This window comes from Aethina tumida, chromosome 3 (assembly GCF_024364675.1).
Source record: "Aethina tumida isolate Nest 87 chromosome 3, icAetTumi1.1, whole genome shotgun sequence".
Lineage (NCBI taxonomy): Eukaryota > Metazoa > Arthropoda > Insecta > Coleoptera > Nitidulidae > Aethina > Aethina tumida.
Genome location: NC_065437.1, coordinates 32,058,132 through 32,083,451, shown reverse-complemented (window position 1 = coordinate 32,083,451; position 25,320 = coordinate 32,058,132). Strand labels below are relative to the sequence as shown.

The 25,320-nt window shown below is 35.7% G+C and overlaps 1 protein-coding gene across 2 annotated transcripts in view; it reads right to left on the bottom strand.

Moving 5' to 3' along the window:
- Positions 1 to 25,320, bottom strand: part of LOC109599876 (transducin-like enhancer protein 4) — a 123,348-nt gene that overhangs the window by 20,481 nt on the left and 77,547 nt on the right. For both annotated transcript variants that reach the window (XM_049965758.1, XM_049965759.1), the window contains 2 exons: positions 18,232 to 18,460; positions 12,865 to 12,890 (listed from right to left, as the gene is read on the bottom strand). In XM_049965758.1, the coding sequence (XP_049821715.1) occupies positions 12,865 to 12,890; positions 18,232 to 18,460 (255 nt within the window). The remainder of the gene's footprint in view (positions 1 to 12,864; positions 12,891 to 18,231; positions 18,461 to 25,320) is intronic.

The window sequence follows — 25,320 nt, the reverse complement described above, 5'->3', positions numbered from 1 at the left end:
TTTGAGATTCATACTTGAATTTATCTTTTACAAAATATCAAACTTTCTAAAACTACCTAATTTATGATACACTGAACTAAATTATTTTAAATTTGTATCTAAATTATAAAAATATTTCTCATAAATTTCAAGATATTTAATATTGTCGTGAGCTAGGTATAATTCTGTCAGTTTTTTTTTTAATTTTAACATTTGTAAAATATTTTTAATTAGAAATAAATTAAATATTTATCATAACAATAAATTTAAAAAAATTAATTTAGGACCTTCATAGATTTCTCCTCAGCATTTACAATTTATAAATCATACCTAAATGAATTTTATCCTTTAAAAAAACACAAAATTAAGTTTGCCATATTTAATTTTTTTTTATTTCATATTTACAAAAATCTGAATTATTATTAATTAATAATAACAGAAACATTGATATTTTAAATAGAATAATTAAATACTTATTGAAAGTGAAATAAAATGCGAAGTTTGGAAGACTGTGCGTTGAAGTCGTTCCATCTGGCTGCCGCGAACTCCTCGAAAAACAAAAGACCTCATTACCGGCAAAAAATATTTTCCAGAACTCTAAACTCGAGAGCAGTTTTCTTAATTTAATTAAGGGAGAGTTATTGCGACGCTCGGCGCGGAAGAGGTCTCCGCGAAATTTAATTTGGGTAACTTAGTATTGTCACGGGCTTAAATCGCGCACCCGCCCCTCGTTTTCTTTGTGTGACTGCGGGTTAATTTAGTAATTCACCACGCGGCCGCATTAGATTCTAAACTGTGCAATTCATTATTCATTTTAACAACACGACGGCGCTTACAAATAATCCGCCGCCGTCGCTTCGCCGCCCCACACTGTTGACCGTTTTGTACGTACGCCACAATTCACTTCAATTAAATTAATCTTCACCATCTTCAACTCAGATATTTGTACGGGCGTAAAAGGAAAATGATAAATAATGTGTTAACATGTAACTTACTTTGTTGCAACGTTTGGTCGAGAATAAAACATAGAATTTGTACTAATACCACAACTTTGTTCTGCATAATCACGTCCCGAATTACAAAAGTCGCAAATAAAGTCCTCAACGCGTTTTATTTATCTGTAAATTTTTTCGTACCGCTCCGCCATAAATCCTAATTTGAATTGTAAAACTCGGTAAATGCCCAATTTTCTTGTTCCGTGCTCCGCAGCGTACGGAGCGGCACAGAAAAAGGGGGCGCCGCCGAAAACTTCCAGCGGCAATAAAAATTTATAGTCGGACAAAGTGGCATTATGATTCGCGTGGAAACGCGACCATGGAAATTAGTAAGGATCCGGCCAATGGCTGAGCGCTTAAAATCCGCTTCCGGAATAAAAAGATTGCGACAATGGTTCCGTGCTAATTTGAATTCCGGGGAGCGTCGAGCTTCATGGGTTCGGTAATGAAAAAGGATTATTTCGGAGACTTGCGCATGAAAAACAGAAAAAAAAACGTGGATATTTCTGGCTTGTTTGCATATTTCCCCTAATAAAAACGATACGGTGAAAAGAATGCTGTTTATGCCACCCGCAGGAATAGTTGTCCTTGTTTGAAATTGTACGGTGAAGTAATTGATACATATTTGCCTAATAAGAGCGTATTAGTATAATTAACAATGCATTTGCATACAATAACATTAACTTGCTTGAGAGAATATAAGCCAGGAGGTAATAATCAATGACACAAAGCAATTATGTGCCAATGCGTTAATATTAAATGGCGTATTTCAAAACAAGACAATGGAGTAAATCAGTTTAATGAGCGTCTATTGGCAGGACAATAAACTGGGTTGTCTGGTATTACCTAAGAAACAAAAAAATCGTATAAAACGTTACGTATTCAATGTAGTAAATTTCCAGGTCTTAATTAGGCCATTTTCCGCCGCAAGGTAACTTACTCCCCTAATAGAGAAATTTGCAGTGATGATAATTAAAATTTAAGATGTCGTAACCCTTTCTTGAATTTAATTAGGGATGTAAGGACGTAAAACAAACAAAGGATAATACACACATAATCATAAAACATTCAACATAAGACAATGTAGTTCGGGGATAAATTCCACTTCCAGACCGTGTTTCCTTGATACATTATTTATGAGGACCCCAACTACTTAAAACAAAGTTTCATTTACTTCTTGCTATCATTTTCCACTGGGGTGTAATTATCTGGGAATTATTTATTTAGAGCGACTGAAGGGGACGCGCTCCATAAAAATGCAATTATCGTGCTGTTTCTCTCCATAAATTATTTAATTGCGGCGAAAAACTCTCCGTTTCCTCATTTCAACGAATCAATAGCGACGTAAAGCACTTCTGTGCATAACCAGTACGAGAGTATTAAATATGAAAGTTGATCAATTTTCAAATAACAATGTTCGCTGATTAAATTTTCAAGAGCATCGTGCAAAGTTACATATTATATTTATCCAAGGAAACGTCAAATTTGAGACAAAGTAATATGCTCATTAATAAACATTTCAACTGATTTCGTCACGCGAAGCCTTATATACGGGGTGGCCCACAATATGTCCAAAACTGAGAGAATAAAAATAAAATTTGAAGATTGAAATCTACATAAACAATCTCAAATTACATTAATATTTAGTTTTCCGTATGCAATTCGAAAGTTGTCACATTCTGAATATTTTATACACACTTTAATATATCTTCATTATTGAAAACCTTTTAGATAGATAATTAATATTATCCGATATAATAGAAAAACTAAAAATGTGTTTTTTGGAAGATAAGATAAATGTATCTAAACAGATTTTATACAATTCGTTTCCAAGAGGAAAATTTTATCCATACTCGAAAACAATAGATATATTTTTCTGTAGAAAGAAAAAATTTATTATTATTTTCCTCTACATTTTTATATTACTGATACTATTGACTTTGAAATGTGTGTGAGAATTATATAACTCATCAAAAACATTATATACATTTAAGTCGCCTTGTTATTGTAGATATCCTGTATAAGTCTTCCAAATTTCATTTTTATTCTAACAACTGACTTAGAATTACTCTCTAAACAGCATGTAGTGGGCCACACTGATAATGTACATTTTTATTTGAACATAATTCATCCCCCGCCAACAATTTTATTCGGTACATCTTGAACATAATGCGAACACCATAAACCGACGATCATGTTCGATTTTTATATTTGCCCCGACCGTGGAAATTTAACAAGCTCCCCCAGAGAACTGATACATGCCGAGGCGGGTCCGAATTGGTTTGTTTTAGCATACAGATGCATGTAATATGTATACGGTTACCCCGTGAGGAGGAAATCGTTCGGGTCGGTTCACTCCCAGAATGTATATTAGATTTGGTATTTCCCCGTCGGATGTTGCCTACTCGGAGGCGACGCATTTGGATGTATGACATGTTATTTGATAAACTCCTGAACAGGACGTATCGAAACGTGAAAAAATACGTGAGCGGCTTTATTTTGTTGACGACGTGGATTGGCCGCATGAATAATATATCAACGCTTGCGGTCACGGCTTTTCGAATTTATTTCATATTTACTTTTAAATTTATATTTCAGGGTAATTTACATAGATTGATAAATAAATAAACAAGAAGTGTCACCCTTTGTTATGTTGTTGGGATTACGTGTCTACATTATATTACAAAACTGATAAACTTTCGTAAATTAAATAAAAATATTAAACATATAATAGATACAAAACGTTTTTGCAGCAAACACAAATTATTTACACGGAAATGAAATCAATGTATAAAGTAAACATGGCAGTAATTACAGCTAATATTTGTCGAATTATCAATTTAATATGGTATAAAATGTAAAGGGGTTAAAATCGATAACAAGAAATCCATCAAGAGCAATAACGACGCAATTAAATATTCGTCTCCATTAACGTTCCGATTACCCGCCAAGTCGGGTTAATTAAATGTGTGACTTCCTCGAGAGAGTGGTGCTGCTTTAATTACATTTTGCTGTGCTCGCGGCTGCACAAGACGTCTCTAAAACCCTTACAACCCCGTTTTCTCACCCTTCTGTCTCCATTCCACCCCTTTCCTGTGTTCTCTCACTTCGGAAAACATCCGGCGTTTTAACGTGCCCCTCCCCGCTCTCCGATCTCCACCCCATTCACTCTTTCCGGCCAAGACGCGAACATACACATTACGCCAATTAGTGCTACTTTCGGAAGACGAGACCAAATTTACACAGCCCGTTTAATTTATCAATATCCTTTTTGTTAGATTAAGACGTACACCAGTGGCTGGTAGTTTACTTTTGATAATTAAATGAAACTGCTTTCGGCATCGGGTTTTATTCAGTTTGCGTACAAATGTGAAAATATTCACTTCATAAATGGATTATCGACAGTATTTGCACATCAATTAGTGATAGTGATATTTATTTAATAGTGCGCTAGAGGCAAAAATAAATTAATAACTTTTTTAGGTGATCAATGTTTATTTATATTTCATGAGAAACGAAAAATGCTGACAGCAAATAATGGTTGTTTTATGAAAATGTAAACGATTTCAATCCGTTTTGTTCCAATAAAATTTTGTATTTTTAATTTTAACAGTGATAGTGTTGTAATATTACAATACATTTATTTACTCTGTTAACATATGTTAAATTTCACTCACTTATAGGGATAAGTAAGGTAAAAGTGAAGTAAGTATTAATAAATGTTAAATTTTCCAGTGTAGACAATGCCATGAAAATGATTTCATCTACTTATCATTAAAAATTATGTATTAAAAAATACATATTTATGTTTTTATTCTTTAAAACAGAATATAACTTAATATTTAAACAAAGGTAAAAGGGTAATATGTTGTAAAAGCAACAATTAAACAAGTAATAACAGTTTTATATTAATTTTTGAATAATTTAATTAATGAATATTTTGTGGATAAGTTTTTCAGAGGCATTTTTAAATGTGCCTTTTCGCACCTATTTGTTTCATAGTTAATCTTAAATATTTCTATATGGTTCCAACATTCACTCATGCGCTTTAAGGTCGTACTATTGTTTCAATGGGGAGCTGACGCGTGCCTCTAGCCAATGAGATAACTCCAAATACCCATACAAACGAACTTGTCGAAAATTGCCAATTCTTTAGTTTCAAAAACTACTTGGTCGTATGTGTATTTGATGGATTCAGTTATGGAAAAGCTTTTATTTATTCTCTTTTATTACGATATGGTGTCAACTGGCAATAACACGAAAGAATTTATTAACATAAGGAATGCCGTCGACGTGGTGGAATTTTTATTAAATAAATGTGTATTTCCAGTTTAAATTATTATGACAAAATGTTAGTTGTTAAAGAATTAAAACGTCTTGGGCAATAAATTTGATTGATTAACGTGAAGTATAGTAATGAATAAATTATTCTGCTGGATATATCTTTTATTTTGAAAGATTAGTGAAAACATTTGATATAAAAGAGATTTTTATGATTTGCGGACTAAATATATATAACAAAACATGCACTGATCAACAATTGTATGATAATTATCCGTAAATAAATATTTTTTTTTGTTTAATTTATATTCTATATATTATAATTATATAATCTAGACGCAAACTGAAATTTTTAATAATATATAATTCATAACAAAATAGTGTCAACCTTGTGCATTGTAATTCATAGACATCTTCAAATTCCAATTTTATTGTTAAATGTTAAATTTTCAATCACCTTTATATAAATGTGGCAACTTTGTGCAACGTTAATAAATTTAAATTTCATTTACAACACTTTATCATTTAGTAAATAGCCTGAATATACTAACTCAATTAATCGATCCATCTAAATAGAATAATATTTCAATAGGTGTTATTAAAATATCATTATCATCGTACACAATTGTTACAAACACTACATTATAAAGCGGCGGTGAAAACAAGCGAAACAGTAAATCAACGTTCGCATCCCGAAACGCAAATAATTAAGCGAAAAATTAAAATATTTAATGTGACATTGCCGCTTCATGCATACATATTAAAACCTGATCCGGATGATTGCGGCAGAACGGCCCCGGTTTCATGCCGTAATTTCATTTCGTACGCCGTGTAAATAACGAATTTCCCCCCGACCAATTTGCACGTGAATAATGCCTTATAAAATAACTGAATCGGCATGGCGTAATAATATGGTGTACGAAGTTTAAACGTGTTTCGCGTGAAACGGCGGCATCGCCGTCTCGTTTTGTTCGCGCCACTGCCGAATTTAATGGAAGGGAAGGTGATAAAACCGAAACCTCCGGCATCTAATATTTCAACGGCGGCGTCTGCAAAGGAGCGAAACAATTTTATGTACGCATAAACAAATGCAACACAATTTTTGGCGTCTAAGTTGAGCGGAATTAAATCGTACCAAAATTGGGGTGAGACGAATGCTCGAGGACACGCCAATGGTAATCCGTTCCGCGGCAGGAGCGTAGGCCGCAGTTCGCAAGCCCGGGGGTTGCGGTCGCGATGTAAACTTGTGTAGCGCTGCGGTCGAGCACGCGGTCACGGAGAGATACAAGCCACCGTTGTGCGGAGCGCCAGACGAGAGGGAAATGCACCCTCCCCGCCGTCCCGCCGTCCCGAAAACCGAAACCCCACGTCCCGGATTGTTAATAATAAAACGCATAAACATCCCGCTCCATCTGCGACGCCCGCAACTCCTCCAGACGGCGGTCGCGGCGACTGAATTTCAAATCTTGACACTGATCTTCAGATTACGGGCGGCGAAATTATCCTTTGGCTTATGTCGCCATTAGGTAAATATGGTTCGGGCAAAACGTTTAAACGTGGGGGGAAAGAAATGCACCTATTTGAATGCGGTTTGCGCAGCTTGGAGTAATCGGCAATAAATTTTATCATCCGCCAGTTTAAACGTATTCATATTCAGTAACTGATTGAATCACATACGACATTTATGTGTAATAAACTCCGGGGTTCAAGGAGCCGTTCGTGTTCGGATTGCGTGTCAGGAAAAATATATTTCACTACTTGTTCCACCGTTAAACCATTGCAAACATACAAACTACGGGTAAATTTAAAATAGCGTGCACGTTTCACATCCGATGATGAATATATTGTGTGAACGTGCAGGACCATTTGTGTTTAATAATTAGAAATTATAATTAGCTGTTTATGTGGCCGCACACAATTTAATTTTCAATTGTATGTAATCAAGTTTGAATAAAGATAAATTACCATAAGGAATATTAAAAATGCTGCAAATTAGCTTATTACTGAGTGTATAATTTATTAATTTACATACGAATTCATGGTGGTATTTATTTGTGTATAATCAAGTTATTGTGTATCATTAGTAAATATTTAAAGTTATTTTAAATATTTGTTTGTTCATTAAATTTGAAGATTTTTAACATTTCCAACATACTGCAACAATAATTATATTTAACATTAAACCTGTTATCGTTTATTTAACAAAATGAAATGCATATTAAACATTTTTAGTTATTCCGATGGAGTTGGTAAACTTCCAATTTTGCATTTATTAATTTAAACTAGCGATTTCGGTTTGATAATAAAAACTGCCGGAAAATTGAATTTTCATGAACTCCACTCAAAAATTAAACTGATTTTTATAATAAAATTGGAAAGGCTACGAACGTAACGTCACAGAATGACAAGCGCACGGTTTGTTTGAAAAAGTCCATGCCGTTTTTAAATTAAATTACCTCATGGGTGAAACAATTAACTGACATTCCAAAAAATAAAAAGTGTAAAACAATTTCAGCACACGCGGCAACCAGACTGAAATAATTTATTCTGGTGTTTTGTTAATTATAGACAAACACACAGAATAATAAACGAATTTACACAGCGATACCGATGTAATAACATGCGGGAAGGGAATGGTCGAAATTGATTACAGCTTTTGTACTCTATCAGTGTTTCCTAACCGGAGGCACTATTTATGATCCAGTAAATTAGGGCGAATATGCCACTATTTTACATTGTTGACGGATTTTACACAATAACTTGGGTATTAACAAATGTAAACATTGTAATTTTAGATGTTACCAGTTTAATGTTCATTTATATTTTCGCCATTCTCCATTACGGCGGCTGATAGCTGGATATACTGCCCGAAACAGTTCAATAAAATTTATGACCTATTTTACTTGTATGACGCATAAAGATAAGTTCGTGATATTTCGGAATTAATGAGTTACAGTAAATGTACTAAATTAGTAGTTAAAAGCCGTTAAATTGCATTGGAAAACGATGCGGTACACAAATTTCTATTCGGCACTATCGAAACTTATACTTATTAATTATTAGTTTATATATCAGTCATAATGAGTTTGCACAGTTATTATAGCTTGCTGTTATTATTAATATTGATCCTTGTTAATATAATAAATCCTTACAACCCAACAGAACTTATTTATGTTTTAATGAACAATAAACAACAATGGAATTCGCTTATATTCTTTCCATCATAAGTTATAATCTAAACAAATAATTGTGCATAGTGTACCAATCTTTTAAAAATCTAAATCTAAAAATACATAACAACTCTTATAATGAACTTTTAAAAATGGTTTTATTATAGGAGCGTTCATTATGTACTTACAAACAAATGATTTATACAAATCAAATAAACAAAATTAAAATTTATTTCTCTCTTTTGTAGAGTTAACTAATCAAGTCGTCTACAAAAACAGCGTTTAATTATGAAAAGATTAATCATGAAATGTCCCACCTAATTTTAAAGTAATAGTATCAACACAAATATTTTTAACGGCGTATTTATATTAAATGGTGCTTTAGAAAGCACTGTAAATAAATAAATTCCTATCAACTACTTCATAATTAGGTATAATAAAAATAAATGTAGTGTTAATTCCGTGAGCATGCCACCGATGTAGTGAAATAAATTTAAGAAAATTCCACATTCTTTCTGTGCCTAATTATTTCATGTTGGGGCGTAGGAACGTAAATAAACGGCGATAAATATATAATGTGCCTAATGCACGTTAGGTAATTAACATAAATAAAACACCTCCTCCGTTCGTTCAGGTAATCGCCGTTGTTTATTTTGTTTAATCATTATTAAATTACCTTAAAATTATTTATCGTGCGGCAGCACGAAATTATATCGTTAAATTATTTAAACCCCGCTGCTGCTTAGATTAATGCCGTAATCAAACAAAGTAGTTCTAAACTGACTGAATTTTTCAACGTTTCAGCGTAATCATCTGTATAATGAACTCTAATCCAGTAGTATTAAAAACCAAATGTTTACACTGCGATGTAGGTACTATAAATTGGGTATTTTTCTATTTACGTTTCAAAATCCATGTGCGCCAAATTAATGCATTGTACTGAACAAATTACCGATTATTAGTTACAATTTATTTTATATTTGTAAGTGTTCATTAAACGAAAACAATAAAAAGTCAATTTTTCTAAATTTAAAATACGACTTCAAGAAGCTCCGTCTGGAATCGTAATCACGAAACCAACAATAAGTTAAAGCAGCCTCGATTCGGAAACTCTCCATTTCTCTAATTAAACGTTTCACCTGCCGTCGCGGCCGATTGGATCCGCGGGCTTGCAACAAGAGAGATAACATTATAAAGACGGTGTAGCGTTCAGCCGCAGTAATCCCCCGAAATGACTGGAGCGCTTAATCTCCGTCGTGACGCTCACCCCACTTTCCGGCGGCGTTAACCCCGGGCCACAGATTTGTCTTTCCCTACCCCCATTCATAAGGTCCGCGGGCGTCGAGAAATCACGTATGATCTCCGACAACGGTTCCCACTCGTTGCACTTTAACACATCATTTTTCAATTCTGATATGTACGACCTCCTTTACGAGCTACGTTAACGTCCCATCAAACTGTAATGGATCGGGTCTGAACTCACGCAGTCCCGTTTATATTGATGGTTGGGAGCACATGAAAGTTAGGTAATAACAGATGCAAAGAAGATCCTACACGAATCCTTCAACGACCACTTTAATAAATTGGAGGTCGTAAGAATTGGATGATTGTTATTCATGTGTCGTCGACCGCGGAAGTAGCCAAAACGAAAAGCCCAAACATTAAGAGGGTGCGTAACAAACAAAATACACAACTAATTAAATTGTAAGTCGGACTGCGGACCGGGGAGAGATGAGTCTGACGCGTAGGTCGCATAAGTGGTGAGTCAAAGGGTCGTCGGCGGATATACTATTTATATAGGCCTGAAATTGTTATGTACACAGATACCGTCCGCCGTTCAGAATTTCGGATCAAATTAGTCCGGCAAGGGTCCGGGTACAAGTGACAGTTAGTAATGCGGCGCCCCACGCGGCTCCCCCATATTCCAAAGGTTCCCCCTGTTTCGCCAGAAGCGACGGACAACACGTGCAATCACACCCTCCCTTCTCGATTACAACATTAACGGCCCTACGCTTCAGACTTGCCCGTCCTTTGCTCTCCACACCCTCGCAGGTCCTACAAGTCCTGACAGTTATACGTGTTACGCTTCACTTTCATGCGTACCCCCGTTTGCCGACTTTATAAATTATCTCAAGACATTAATGGGGGCTTGCCACTGCTTGATCATGTGTGCGGCGATATTAAATGTTTGGTGGCATGTCATTATCCGACTTGATGAGTTAAATAACGTATTCACACCTTTGATGATTCGAGTTTTTTTCAATTTCATTCACAAATTATGGTCGCGTTGATCGACAGACGGAACCGCAAAACTGCGCTGACTTATAAAAGACGGTCGACCCTTTTCAGAGTCAATACCATTTGGAGTGCATTCAAGTGGTGTACGGTCAGCGATTCGTGAATTGGGGAATTTGTCGGTTCCCATTTCCACTGGACCGAGAGGAACATTACATAAAGCACATTAAACCCGGGATCCGAGGGGTTTTTATTGCTTTTTTTAAACGATCTTACGATATTGTTTATCCCGGTAACGGGGAACCGCACATAAAAACGGGTTTTACGTCCTGCCCTCCGGACCGTTGCTTGCTACATAAACATATTCAATTCCCCGTAATAGAATGATGTTTATTTAAATGAAAATACTGATTTTGGATCAGTTTTTCTGCGTTTTATCTTCAACGTTCGACAATTACCAACGATAAACGACAATTCACTTGCTTTTATGTTTTAATAAAAAATTTCATACATATAAAAGCTGATAAACTTGAATTGTAATTTAAAAATTAAATGATATCAAATGTATTGTTCAAACAAAAAACAAATTTTTATGAAATGTTCAATGTTATATATACACACTGGATTAATAGAAATAAATACTGAAAATAACTTGAAAATAAATTTGATTTGTTTTGTTTTGTTAAAAAATGCAATTAAAAACAGGATACCCTCACTGTTTACTATATTGATTCATTTTACATATGTATAAATAAATAAATAAATAAAATAAATTAAAAGCTGCAGATTTTTTCAGCAATTTATAAAATATGCGTATTAGCAATTTATTGCATTACTGGCATAAAAAATGTTTTTGTAGGATTTTGGCCCGTTCCGTCATTATTAAAACACTAAGTTAAACATTGAATTGTATACAAAAATGTAAAATAAATATAAAATATTTGTATAAATTTATTATAGAAATTGCAAATTTTATGAGTATTTTTGTTTGATAAACATTACAATTTAATATAGGAGTTTTACGCTTTTCATGTATCGATGTAAATAATAAATGATTTAATTAATTTCCATGGAAAATATTAATTAAAAATCGTTATTACTGCAATATTTGATTTTATTTAATTGGTAAGCATTATTTATTGTGGAAATAACCCCTCTCTAGCTGGTTTCCAGTGTCGAAAATAAAATAAATGTGTTTTTTAATTCCGTAATTCTCAATTAATTGGATAAAATTTGATATTTTTGTTTGCCGTCACCAGGACTAACGTTTAATCGATTTAATTGAATGTCTGATGATATATGATATGAAAATCACATTGTGTGGGGAATTAAACATAAAAAATCAATTTAATTATGACACCAATATTAAGCTTTTTAATTAATACAACTAAATTTAAATTTGTTAATTTTTGTTAACTTTATCCTTTAACCTAGTTTTATCGTCGTATGATCACTTTGTAAAATTAATGATAATAAATCCGCCTGGAGTTAAATGTAGAATTTGTTACAAAAAAGTCCGGCGACATTCAGAAGATGAATAACGAAGTTTAAGCAGTTTTTATTTTAAAATTACGTTGTCTCAAAGAAAATTAATCAAGTTTATTTGATGGAATTAGTGCCTGGTAATTATTGTAGCTCAAAAAACGTTTATTTGTCGCAGTGGACTAGTTCTAAAGAAGTTCATCCCCATTTAATTAAACTTCTTTGGATTCTAACATTCCCTTTTTAAGCTTAATTAATCCACCATTCTTCATAAGTACACTAATGATTTTTTTTTCAGTTTATAACATAGTTAAGTAGCAAATCGCCAAATGTAATCATTGAACTGAATTTCCAACAATAAAAAAAAAGTAATTATCACAAATACAAAAGGGCGAATTTATATCAGAGTCTGCGGCGAGTGGTAACGATAGTCATTTGTACTGTCACGAAAGCTTCGATCCCGGAAATTCAGAGAACACCGCTCCAGATTTGTAAAGCAGTGGCGCAGTTATTATTTCGTTAGTAAGTGCCGTCGGAGTAAAATAAATTCCAAATTATGTAACCTTCTTTATTAATGTCTTGTGTTAAGTAACTGAAACATTAACTAGTACAAAAATCTATAACATTCACCTTACCGAAAACAATCTGCTTGTTGTACGCCGCTGGTGTACAAAAAAAAAGAAGGAAAACGTAATGAAATTATGTATTCAATTGGTACTCACGTGACGCTCTTCGGCCGAGTTGATACCTGCAGCATCCATGGAAACGGCATCCAAAACGGGAACATAGAGCCAATCGGCAGCAACATGAAACAATCGAGACGAAAACAATTGAGATAAAATGTATAAAACGTGTCGGTTGTTTTTACAGAGCGCCGCTGCAGCAGCCGAGAAACGGAGGCGGCCCGATTGTGTGTGGGGAAATCTGGGGGGCGGGGAGCCCTTTTCGGGGCAGCGGCGCGGTGCATCTGTGTACTTGTCGGATCTGTGCTTTTGTGATTTGTACAAAAACGACGTGACATGGAAAATGCATAGAGACGGTTTCTTTTTTTATTTTTGTCGGCAGTGGCGCCGCCATCGAACGTTCCGCGTGTTGTCGAGACAATCAAACGTTATCCGATCAGCGTCGATGTTGCCTTCAATCACGGCGGTTTTGCTACATCTCATTGTAGTATCCGTAGCAATCACTCGTTTTTTTAAAAATTTGCTTAACGATGAAATGTGGCATTCATAAATCCCGGATTCCTTACTAACTCATAAGCAATAAATAATGTTTCTTGTGGCCGCCGAAATTAACCCCACTTAATTCGAGAACCCTTGATTCCCAACAGTTCCAGATTTTTTTGTGCGCTAAGCTAAAAATACGAAAACTTGGCAAATTAAAATACATAAAGCTGCGAACCATGAATAATAAATAATCTTAAGTACTTGACGTACGCTTTTATAAAGCCCGCGAACATTTTCTTTGCGTTAAAGACTTTAACTGTGCTTTGTTTGCCGACTGGCTCGTGCAAAATTAATTAGTCTTTCATTTTTCAGTGCAAACAATAGAACGAAATGCAAGTTGCAACAATTGAAGTAGTTTTAGATTTCTGATTAACAGCCCGTCGGAATTTTATTACGTTCTCCCGTTACGATTAAGTTTTCATGACAATTTGTAGTTTTAGGTAATTCTTAAAAAACGATTCTCCGTACATTGTTCGTGTAATTTGGTTCCGACGAAAAGCCATTAAAATTAAAATCACGCTCACGTAAAAGTCCAAACACGGGTTTATTTCGTTTGGCAGTTCATTCCGCAGTCATAGATTTGCCGGTAGCGAAGCCAGAGGTGCTAATTGAGAATTAAGTTACAGGAGCTTTGAAACTGCAGAACTACTAATTAATTTGGCTTGCGACTTAAGAGCTTTATTTTACTCTCCATCTTTATTACCGCCAGGTGCAACAGTTACTCCAAGATGTTTATTTAATCTCGTAAAATGTTTTATTTTATTCGCTTTGCATCAGGACGCTCCTCTTTTCGTTGAAGCGCTGGGACGTTTTTTGTGTGCTAATTACTGTCAGTAATTATGTTGACGTTACGGTTCGGCTTTGGCGAAGTTTTACAAGGTGTCGAGATGCTACGCTTTAGATGAACAGTTCTCCAGTTTTATGTGCGGGAAAGCTCAGCCACTTTTCCAGGGCTTCGCAATTAATTAATTTATTTCTTCCAGCGTCGTTAATTTTTAGCTGTGCCTTCACTTAAAAACATTAACAACTTTGAAACTTTATTGTTGAAAGGAAGTAGTTAGGGAAAAAAATACGCCTCAATCTAACTGATTAATCTGCACTTGGGCGATTGAAATCAGGTGCTGAATCGATCCCCCTTGTATTTCGGGCTCCAGTTATTAATCCGAGGCTTAAACGAGTTTGTGGGAGGTTTTCATAACGTTCCGCATTGAGGTGGAGGGTCCCCTACCATCAGATTAATATAATTCAATTTCCCGTATTTTTTCCAGTAATCCCCTTTTCGTAGGAACCCCTGCTCACCACTCCAAAGAACCAATGAGGCCAACGCACCGATATGTGAACACTTTAAAATGTGGGATTTTCAGCAATTTTATAAATTAATCACTAACGTAACAAATTAATTGAAATTAGTTGATCGTTATGAATTATTTAGCATATTTAAATGAAAGTTTAGAAATGTGACATTTGTAATCTGTTTTAAAGTATTAGACAGATATTTTAATATTGCTTTCGACTGTGCGGCTGGTGTGAAATGATCCGCATTCCTCGGAACATCTCGTCGCCATGACTACACAGATCTCTTAACTTCCTCGTCGTGACGCTAACCACCGCCTCGTTTATGGCTCGTTCCAGATAACGCGAAATAAAATAAAGCGTCAAAAACGAAAACGTCTTGACGTGACGAACAAACGAACTTAAGATTGTTTGTAATTTAAAGCGGCTCGGGAATTTTTTCACTTTGAATCGAATTAGATGATCTTATAATGGCTGAACTTGGCCAGACATTTCTGGAAAATATCTGATTAAATCATTCAGCTCCTACAGGAAGTTTATAATTCGTTTGACTTTAAACGTCCAAAATAATTGTCTGTAATTAAAATGAAGACATTTACAATACAAAGTTATTTAATTATTTAGTTATATTTTGTATTTTAAGAGAATGAATTAAAATTAAATATTGACTACATTTGAAATTAATAAAAAGTGCGTCAAAATATTTTATATAAATTCAAACTACTTTTTACCACGGAAAGGATAAATGTTTCTGATAAAACATTAAACACATATATTCATGAACATTGGAAAAATGTTCAACGACAACAGATTTTTAATATTTAAATTCCTCGTGTACAAAACTTTATTGGCATTCTAAAGACGTAAAACTGTAAATATTACAAAACATATTTGCCGATAATGATGCATTATTCGTGTACCTAATAAAATGTCCAGGTAAAGTTGATTGCTCGTAAACCGTACTATGTGTAAAAATGTAACCAATTTCCTTAATACACAATTTTTATATGCCGGCAATAAATGTCATTTATAATCCTATCCGACAAAAATAGTCGTTGTAAACCGGACTTTACAGGGTTCTTAAATTTTGATTAAGACTCGCTCGAACTGTATTCGTATCGTTAAAATTATGTTCACTAAAAGTCACCCTCTTAGCTTTACATATTCCATGAACTGTTTCGTCACATACAACAAAGGGGACAGTCATGGCATAATCGATAATCAATTAACTCGTCAACCAGAATATTACGCTCCTTAAAGGCGAGATTCAATCGGAAGTCTAAATTAAAAACCAAAATAAAATCTCCCCTTTGGCTCCCGGTGTTTGCGCTGCGAACCGACCCCAGGCATGCTGTGCAGCGTTCTTAAAACCCGACAAAAGGGATCGAGGATTAATCTAAAAGACATTTTCTCCCCATTTTTGCAACGACCGGAAAGCATAAAGACTGACAAAACATCCTAGGAACTTATTAAAATAAACTGCTTCGCCCGAAGTGCTCCCCGACAATATTTAACAAAAGGGTGAAGCTAAAATAAGGAAATATTACGGTAATAACGATGATTACGCTGTATAAATATTTATTGTTTAAACGCGGATGAAGTTTATATTATTAAGTTCTCAATTTTGATGCTTGTTTTTCAAATACTAATTAATTGAAGCTAACAATTTTGTACGAGAACGGAATTTATTTTTTGTTACCTGCTTCACCCTTTAAAACAATTATGAGAGAAATAAATACACAAATACTGACTGTTTTGCAAATTTCTTCAGTGTATTATTTTAAATTCTGATCCACAAACTATTTAAAATGATTGGAAATGACTCGCTTTTAAAGGTCTCACAAACAGTTTAATAGCCTCGTTGAGAATTACGAGTTTTATATTAAGATCGTTTAAAAGTACGTTTTAATTTTATTTGAAATATTTAATTTACACATTTACATAAACAAAGGTATTAACATTTTAATACAAATTCCAAAATTGATTTTTTTGTATCGTATCATTTCGCACAAACGATCCATAAAAGTTATGCCTGAAAAAAACACAATCGTATACATATTCAACTTTTGTGAAACTCAATTGGGGAACAAAGGTTGTCGATGGAGCAAAACCGGCGGAGCTGAAGCGGTGGCATATTTTTAATTTAAACCCGTCGACGGCGGGATTAAGCCCTCAAAAGCGGCACAAAAACAAGCCACTCAAATAAATAAACTGCTCCTTTCACAATCTGCCACCCCCGAATCTACCTATAAATTTCACTTTGTCGACGTTATTTGTCGAGTTCCTCGTTTGCACCCTACTTCGCGCGGCACAGATTCACAGACGCGTCGCGCATTCCGCATTATTTTTCCCGAATTTCCATTCCGGCAGGCGAGGGCGAAACGGCCGCTTTTATAAGGAAGCGGCCTCCGAATCAGACGGAATATATTACGGGATGAGAGCGACTTCCCCGCGCGACGTGTTCCACTCGTCGCCGCAAACGGGGAAGAAAATGAAATTGCTTTTTTTTTTGTCTTCGGCTCCAGTGGATGTCGCGGTAATCCTATTCAGCCATTCTGCACCAAACATATTATAATGTCACGATATGATTTGCTCCGATCTCGGATACTAACATCAGATATCACGTTTCTATGAACATCAAAATGTTGATCTTCTTTGATTGTATTATCATCAGTTTTTACTTATTAATTAAATTTTATTACTGCTTTATTAACTACAGAGTATAAATATTATTCTAAAGAGTTTTAATTCGCTTATTTTCTGTAGAACGTTAATTGTGCAGACAGGAGCAGTTTTCTGAAATCCTACATGCATGTCACATTTGTCTAGTGGAAGAACGGAAATAGTACCACTGTCTCGACTCTTTGTAAATGTGTTGACATACATACACCTTCCAGCAGTGGGTGCCAAAGCTTTAAAATTATAATTAGAGGCACACCTAAATGGAGATTTCCACGCTTCAAAAATACACGAACATTATGGCGGCTCCAGTGGTTCTCAATGGGGATGAAATAAAACGCCCTTCATCCGCCTTCCACTTCTAGTTTTTTTATTAAAGACAGTTTCAAATAGATCATTAAAAATGTAATGACAACACGAAGGTGTGAAACTGTGTGGCATTGAGAAAGCGGCGCCTGAAGTCGCCCATTAAATAGTCGAGTGTGAATTTCCAGTCCAAGTAAAAAAATCCCTCGTCTATAGATGATTCACTTCGCTCTCCGGGATGCATACAAAGCGCGGGAAAATAAAAGAAGCATTATGTTGGAAATTCACGACGAAAGTTTCTCGATGTTACGGCGGCAATTTTCAATGTTCAGCCAACTATGTAAAGTGATTTTAGTCGCCTGATAAATCATATTTGCCATGAGAGATGCGCGAGATACCCTTCGAAAAATAAATTCAGTTCGGCGATAATTTTTACGCCGAGCTGTGCCGGAAATTAAAATTTGTTTCGGTGCACTCGACAAGAAAATTTACATTTAATACCCAGCGATCTAGATTCTCGTTAGTTTATCTATGCATTTTCCATGTTTCCGACAAAAGACGGGAGCAGTGAAAGCGTGGACTTACCGCTGTTGGACTTGACATCGTCAGGCCTGTGAATGTCGGGCTTGGAGGCTAGCATCTGCAGGGGATGCTGGGCGGGTAGCGCCCCGGAGAGGCCCAACAAACTTGCCGCCGAACTTGGCGGCGCTCCCAAACCGGGATGAGGCATCATAGGTATTGGTGGGGCCGCATGGGCAGGCAACTGCTGGGCGTGCATCTGTTGCAACAGTCGTGGAAGATCTGGTCTTTGTTGCTGAAAGAAAAAAGAAAAATATATTACTATTTATGTTTGAGCATTTGCCAAAAAATATTTTATTCTTTGTCTAAAACGTTTGGTAAAACAAACCAGTGAAAAATAGAAGGCAAATCTCTATTTCAAAAGGGAGATACGTTCTGAAAGAAAACCCCATTTCCTCCCAACAGACTTCCATAATATATAACTCGAAGTAACACACCGCATATAAAAAAGGATAACAGACTCGAGACGACCCGGTCTCGACACAAGCAGGTCTGAGATGAGTCGGGCGGATTGTGGAAGGGAGGCGGAAGGAAAAGGAAAACGCCGCCTTACGTATTACGAGTAGTCGAGAATTTAACCGCTTTATCCGGGAGATTTCGGGTGCAGTCAGCCGCAATGTCGAGTGAACAGATAAGCCGATTTCTGATCCTACTGAATGTCACAACCGTGTGTGTGCCGACTTAGCAGATCCTTTGACACACTCCGGGCACTGCTTGAAAACCTCTCTCCTTCACTTTCCGGGTTCGTCGGCTGCAGCCAACTGGGGAATCCCGACAACCATTAACCTTTAATATCTTCGCTAAGACATCAATATTGGGGCTCGGTGGTTAATTAAATGAGAAGTTGCTCATTAAGTGCTCCTCTGATCACAGAGAATGGCTTTATGATGGATTTACACTCCTTCGCACCCACAATGTTTGTTACACTTTATCAATTTACTTCTTTTTACTTTTTACGAAGGTACTTTGCTCAACACTTCGCAGTAATTTAATTAAAACGGGATAAAGTTGAAGCAAAGGACCAAACTTCTGTAATTATCCATCAATTAGAACAGAGCTTTATAACATTTACTTTTATCCTGATTCCAAAGCGAAAATGACACTTTAAAATTGAATACCAACCGCCCGTTTTGTGTTACAAAAGAGACGTTTCATTTTTGAAGCGGCAGTACGCGGGAGATGCGGTTCCGGCCGTGATTAATAAGTCCCGTTCAGATTTATATTTAATTGGCGGTATTATTGAGCTCCCCCGACGCACCCCATTAATTATTCGTGAGTAATTAGAAAGGCATCTTCCCGGGGTGGGGTTAGGACGCTAATGCCCTAATCCGTCACGTTTCTGCCGAAAGGGGAAAGTGAGCAACTTCCCTCTCGTCAAGATCCGTAAACATTTTGTAAACACAAATTTAATTGTATGGCTTCTCTGACGAACTTACAAGGACACTCCGGGATAATTTATGCTTGCTATTGTGGTATTTGGTGATATATTTATTTATGTCATTTAAAAATTAATAACTATTATATTTATTGATATAAATAAAAAATAATAAAAGAAGTATTGTATAAACAAGCTTTGGTAGATAGTTATACAAATTGCTTAAAGACTAATAAATTATTAATATTAACCCAGACATACACAAACAATTGGTGTTTGTTTATGTATTGACCTTTCCATTGGGTAATTTCTATTTTAGTCCCTTTAATACATTTGGACACACACTATTTGTTATGGATATAAGATATCAGTCATATATTAACTCTAATAGGTAGAGGAAAAACAAGAGATTATTTGTAAACGTACATTGTTTACAAATTTAATTCGGATTCATAAAAAGCCTTTAACACATTAAATATACTTTACACGTCATTTACAAAGTGTTAAAACGTAAAATTCAATTAGCTGAATAATCCTATTTACACCTCGGTATAATTGAATTAGCGGTATTAGCAAAAAATTAAATAACAATTATTTATTCATAAAACGATTTTATTAAACTCGTCGCCGGAGATAAAGGAAAAGTTTTTTACTTAATTAAGCGCGAACCCGGCGTCGAAAAAAATGTAATTATAATGAAATTCATCAGGCACGACACGACCAACTGACTGGGAGAGAGTGAGCGGGGAGTGTCAAAGAAATCAATTTGCAGACTTTCAGCAATAAGAATTTTAAATAATGGCTGCGTCACTCAACCAAATCATTCGTGAACGCCAATCCTGAAGCTCCGGTCGACCGATCCACTGACTAACTGGCCTTCTCCCCCGATAAAAATATAACTTCTTGTCACGTGTTTCAGATCCATTCTGCTCAATTTAAACTTGAGCTGTGTTTACACTACATTTGCAGTTTTCGAGTGTTTTTTCCTATTCCCTGCTTCGGTTTTAATGTCCAATTTTTAGAGTTTGGCGGATTGGGGGTTTCGAAGGTTTAACGATTTCGTGATATAAAACACAATATTTACTTTACTTCCACATTTCTATCAAACATAATTTTAGAAATGATTGTTTTATAAATGAAATGGATTATGTCAAATTGTCGAAATAAAAATAAATATTCCATCTGGTAATTGTTCACATCTGTTGAAAATTGAAAAGAAGATAAAGCGATTGATCATAAAACAGGATAAAGGAATGAACGGTCCATTGCGGTTAAGACGCATTTAGTAGATATAAAACAAAGAGTAGTTATTTTAAATCTTTGAACCGTGGCCGATGCAAAGCAGCTCCGCGAGTTTCGAAGGGCTGTGGGAGGATGAGGAGACGAGGGCGCCTTCGCCTTTTTATAAACCCCGACGAACGAGGCGCTGCATGAATAACAAAAGACCGCTCTTCCTCTTCCACATTGGTCCTGCCGACAATCCTCTTCTACCGGTTTTGTGCAAATTTTAAACGTAAGAACACTCGAAGTAAATTTCGCTTGCGGGGTTCGCCTAATACTAATCTTGAGCCTCATTATCATTTCAAGAGGGAATCTTCCACTCCACTTTTATATAAAATATGCAGGTACATTTTCATTCAGTTTTTTTGCTCGTATTTGGAAAACAATTCTGCCAAGAATAAATGGGCGATTTGCATATTTTATGTTACTCGGGAGAAAAACATATTTCTATGGAAATTGCGCCGATAACATGCCTCGTATTTTATTTCTGATGCGGCAGTGAAAATATTAAAATATGCGATTTATCCCCTCAATAGATTTCAATAGATTTATTTTTCGAGTTTATTGTGCAGAAAAATGGAGCACATAAATAATATTTTAGGAGATCGACAAACGAATACAATAACTCAGGGTTTACCAAATTTTTTTCAATACAATATTGATATTTCAGAATTATTAATACAAAAAATTTCAGATTCCTTTGTTCTGACGGTAGGTGATCCAAACAAAAAAAAAAACACAAAAAATGTACAAAGCGCTGGACAGTGTATAAATTAAATAGTACGGTGCAATGGCTAAATTAAAGTGGCGTTAAAGATAAAAAAGGAAAAAGCGCATTTCCAGAACGTTTTTTTGATTTTTTTACACGCCTATGTCCGAAAGCAGGTTTGTTTGAAGACCCAGAACATAAAGAGCCCTATGCCATGATGCTTGAGCGTAACACCGCACAGTGTGACCAACTGGCTCAAAAGCTGCCAAAATACATTCACACCCCAAGTCTCTTTATTGGTTTTAGTACTTTAAAGTCCGTTATATGTTTTAATACTGTAAGAATAAATAATTATTAATATGTAGATTCAAAAACAGGGAATTCGTACCCTTTGAGAAGTTATCAGGAAAACCGATTCCCTGAGGCATACTGACAATTTAAAAAAAAAGTACGGCTTTTCCCGACAATCGGGCCTACTGTGCAGGAGGCATAAAAAGTGCCCCGACCGACGTGCTCATCATAATCCAATTAGTATTCAATGTGAGCGACGCGCCGGGTTACACTACCGACAACAGCGAACTTTTTAAATTAAAAGTCCTTAGGGCCCGTCGAGGGTGAGGGGTCCACGTCGCCTGCCCCCATTCGCCACCCGTTTCGCCTTCCACCGGTTCAGAGTTGACTGCATTAATAGAATTGTTTCATGTTCGAGCAGTTATCGATTATCGTTCCCGTAAATTGCTCTCCGGATTTTTTAAAACGCTTTACTTTGTGACAGTCAATTAAAAACTTTTACGGCAACCAGCCGACGGGTTCGGTCCGACATTGGGGATTAATAAATGTTTTGAGCCAATTGAGATCGCGGAAATGGAAAATCGTTTCGGTGCCGTTTTTTGTTCCTTTTGGTTTCACTCTATGAATAAATAAGCAACAACATGACCCAGTTACAAAATGACATCATGTGTTTTCGCAGCTACTTCATATTTATAGATTTTAAATTAGGGACGACGGATTATAGTGATGCACATTGTTGTATAATTTCTGATTATTAATGTGGAGATCTTTGATGATCAGTTTAATATACAGATTATTGATTGCTACTTCTTATTTATTGAAAAAATTTGTTATATGTTATAACAAGACGTTTAAGACCAGAATGGCCTCAAGAGTTAGATTATCTTTACATTAATGACAATTCGGTACTTAAGCAGGTATTTATGCCGAAGGGCATAATGATTAGTTCAATAATAGAGATGACAGGATTCCAGACAAAAAATTAGGATGTCGTTACAAACAGAAATATAATAATAAGTTGAGATTCACAACATCTTTGTCCAACTGTACCAAATAAGATGTTATTTCAATCACAAATAGAATCTTCGATAATAATTGCAAGTGGCAGAAAGAACAGCTACTAAAACTTCCGAAAACTAAAGCTTCAGGAGCATCTCACGCGAGCAACTAATAAAGAGAATCGTTTATTCGAAACATCTTAAAGTTTCCGAGAACAAAGACGCCACCAAAGCCTTCCGCATTATCAAACGTGGCGAACCGGTGGAAGAAACAGAGAGCCCGGGAGCGGTCGCTTGAGATGGCACCCGCGTATCAAATAAAGATGTGCGGCCCCGACCGCAGAACGCCGCCGACAGACGGCCGTCTCTGTCGCGCCCCCGGCGCGAAAACGAGACGCCGCCACCGCACGCCCATGGCGATTGCGATGGTGCGGCGCGGCATGTCATCGGCGATAACGTTCGCGTCCAGATGTTTACATAATTGCATCGTGTCTTGCGTCCGCCGTTCGCGCCGCCCCATCGCCACCGGCGGGAGGACGCGGCCCCCCACCGTCCGACACCACTTCACATACTAATGTCGTAATCTCGTTCCGGCATTGCCACTTGATTTTATTGGTCCGACGACATGAATTATGCATGCCGTCTTAATTCGGCCCTATTTAATTTATGTGCGTGGTTTCGGATTCGCGACGCGTACGCGGCATCGGTTGCCGGCTGTTTATTAATTGACGTTTATTCGGGCGCAGTTCGGAGGGTGATGGAATTCCGGAATTAAATCTAGTGTCGCAAAGTAAACATTTTGCAAAAGGCTGAGTTTAAGCAATTATAATTGTATTAAATCTGGTAATTAGACTTTGTCCCCGGAACAATCTAATAACGACTTCTCCCTTATTCTCCTGTTTCTTTTAAGTATACACTTCAGTATTATTCACTCAAATTAGCTATAATAATTATCTGATATTTAATTTAATGTATACATACAGATATATTAGTAAATCGAATTTTTAATATTAATAAACATGGATACATAAACAATAATTCTTTGGTGATATTTTGGAGGAGGCAGTTTGAACATCGTTTTTCGCAAACTGCAAATAAATGTTTCAAAAATATATTCATTGTTCATTTGTAGACTCGTGTTTAATAAGTCTATATTATTTCTCTCTCAAATATGTTACGGATTTTGATCACCATCTGATATGGAATTGATAACTATATATATGTGTAAACTCTAAAACAATTCCTAACACCGAATTCAGATGGGAGATTTCTGCTGAGTTACATCTAATTTAATCGAAAAAAGCCACAAACGTAAAATGATTTATCATGTCTGTCAATAACACGATTCCGCTCGGTGGCTTGAAAACTTGCGGTGGAAGCGACGCCACGCGAATTTCCTGTTCCACATCCCCAGGGAGGTTTCCAGGACCCCGGCGCAGGATACATTGATATTCAGGAGGAGACTCTCTTGTATCAGGCTGGCAGACTTTTTGTTTCGTCGGATTATGCTACACTCTGCTTCATTGCTTTTATACGGATACACACTGGAAATTTACTTAATGTTGTTTTCCGACAAATTTAGTTAGCGTCAATTCCTGTCGACGAAGTTGCTCCAACGGAAATTAAAGTCATAACCGCACAAAAAGGCAATCAATTAAAATGCCGGGAATATTAGTTAACGGAATCACGGATCGGTTTTCAGTGCTGTTCTTCAGTGTTTATGTTCCCGGGTTTTACCCTTGTTTTAAAGTTAGAATTAACGGGTAATTTCAATTTTCACAATCGGACGATTGTTACGGCAAATATTTAATACAAATACCGGTAAGTAATGTTATTAGGCAGTTAAAATTTTAACACAATTGTTAAGTTAACACTCTCAAAGCAGAACCGCTAATTGTTTTAATTTGTTGCGCCGGCAATGGTGTCTCATCAACGTGGGCGTTTGTAATCATTGTTTGGATTTCATGTAGGCACTAAAATGAGTGTTTAACACTAAATCTACATTATCTATTCCCCTATTTACTTTGTACAACTTAAATTTGCAGCCTGGCAATTAATTCGATGCCTGATGAATTTGAAATTGATTTTGTCTAACTGTTATTTGTTTAAGAACTATAGGAACAGATAAAAATAACAAGGTAAGGTTATCAATTATCATAGGTGAATATTTCATTTAAAGTTATTCAAGAAAAAAATTTAAAAATAGAATAAGTGAATTTTAGTTACAGGCATAATTATGCTACCCTTTATTATTAGTTTTAATTAAAATTTGTGGTAATATTTCTGAAATTTGAAATACACTTAAAAATATAGGTAAATATTATAATATTATTATATGTATATTTCATATACATAATATTATATGATTAAAATTAAAAATGATCTGTCTTATGTCATAATATACAAAATATTAAAATAAACAATAGAGAGAAAAATAAAAT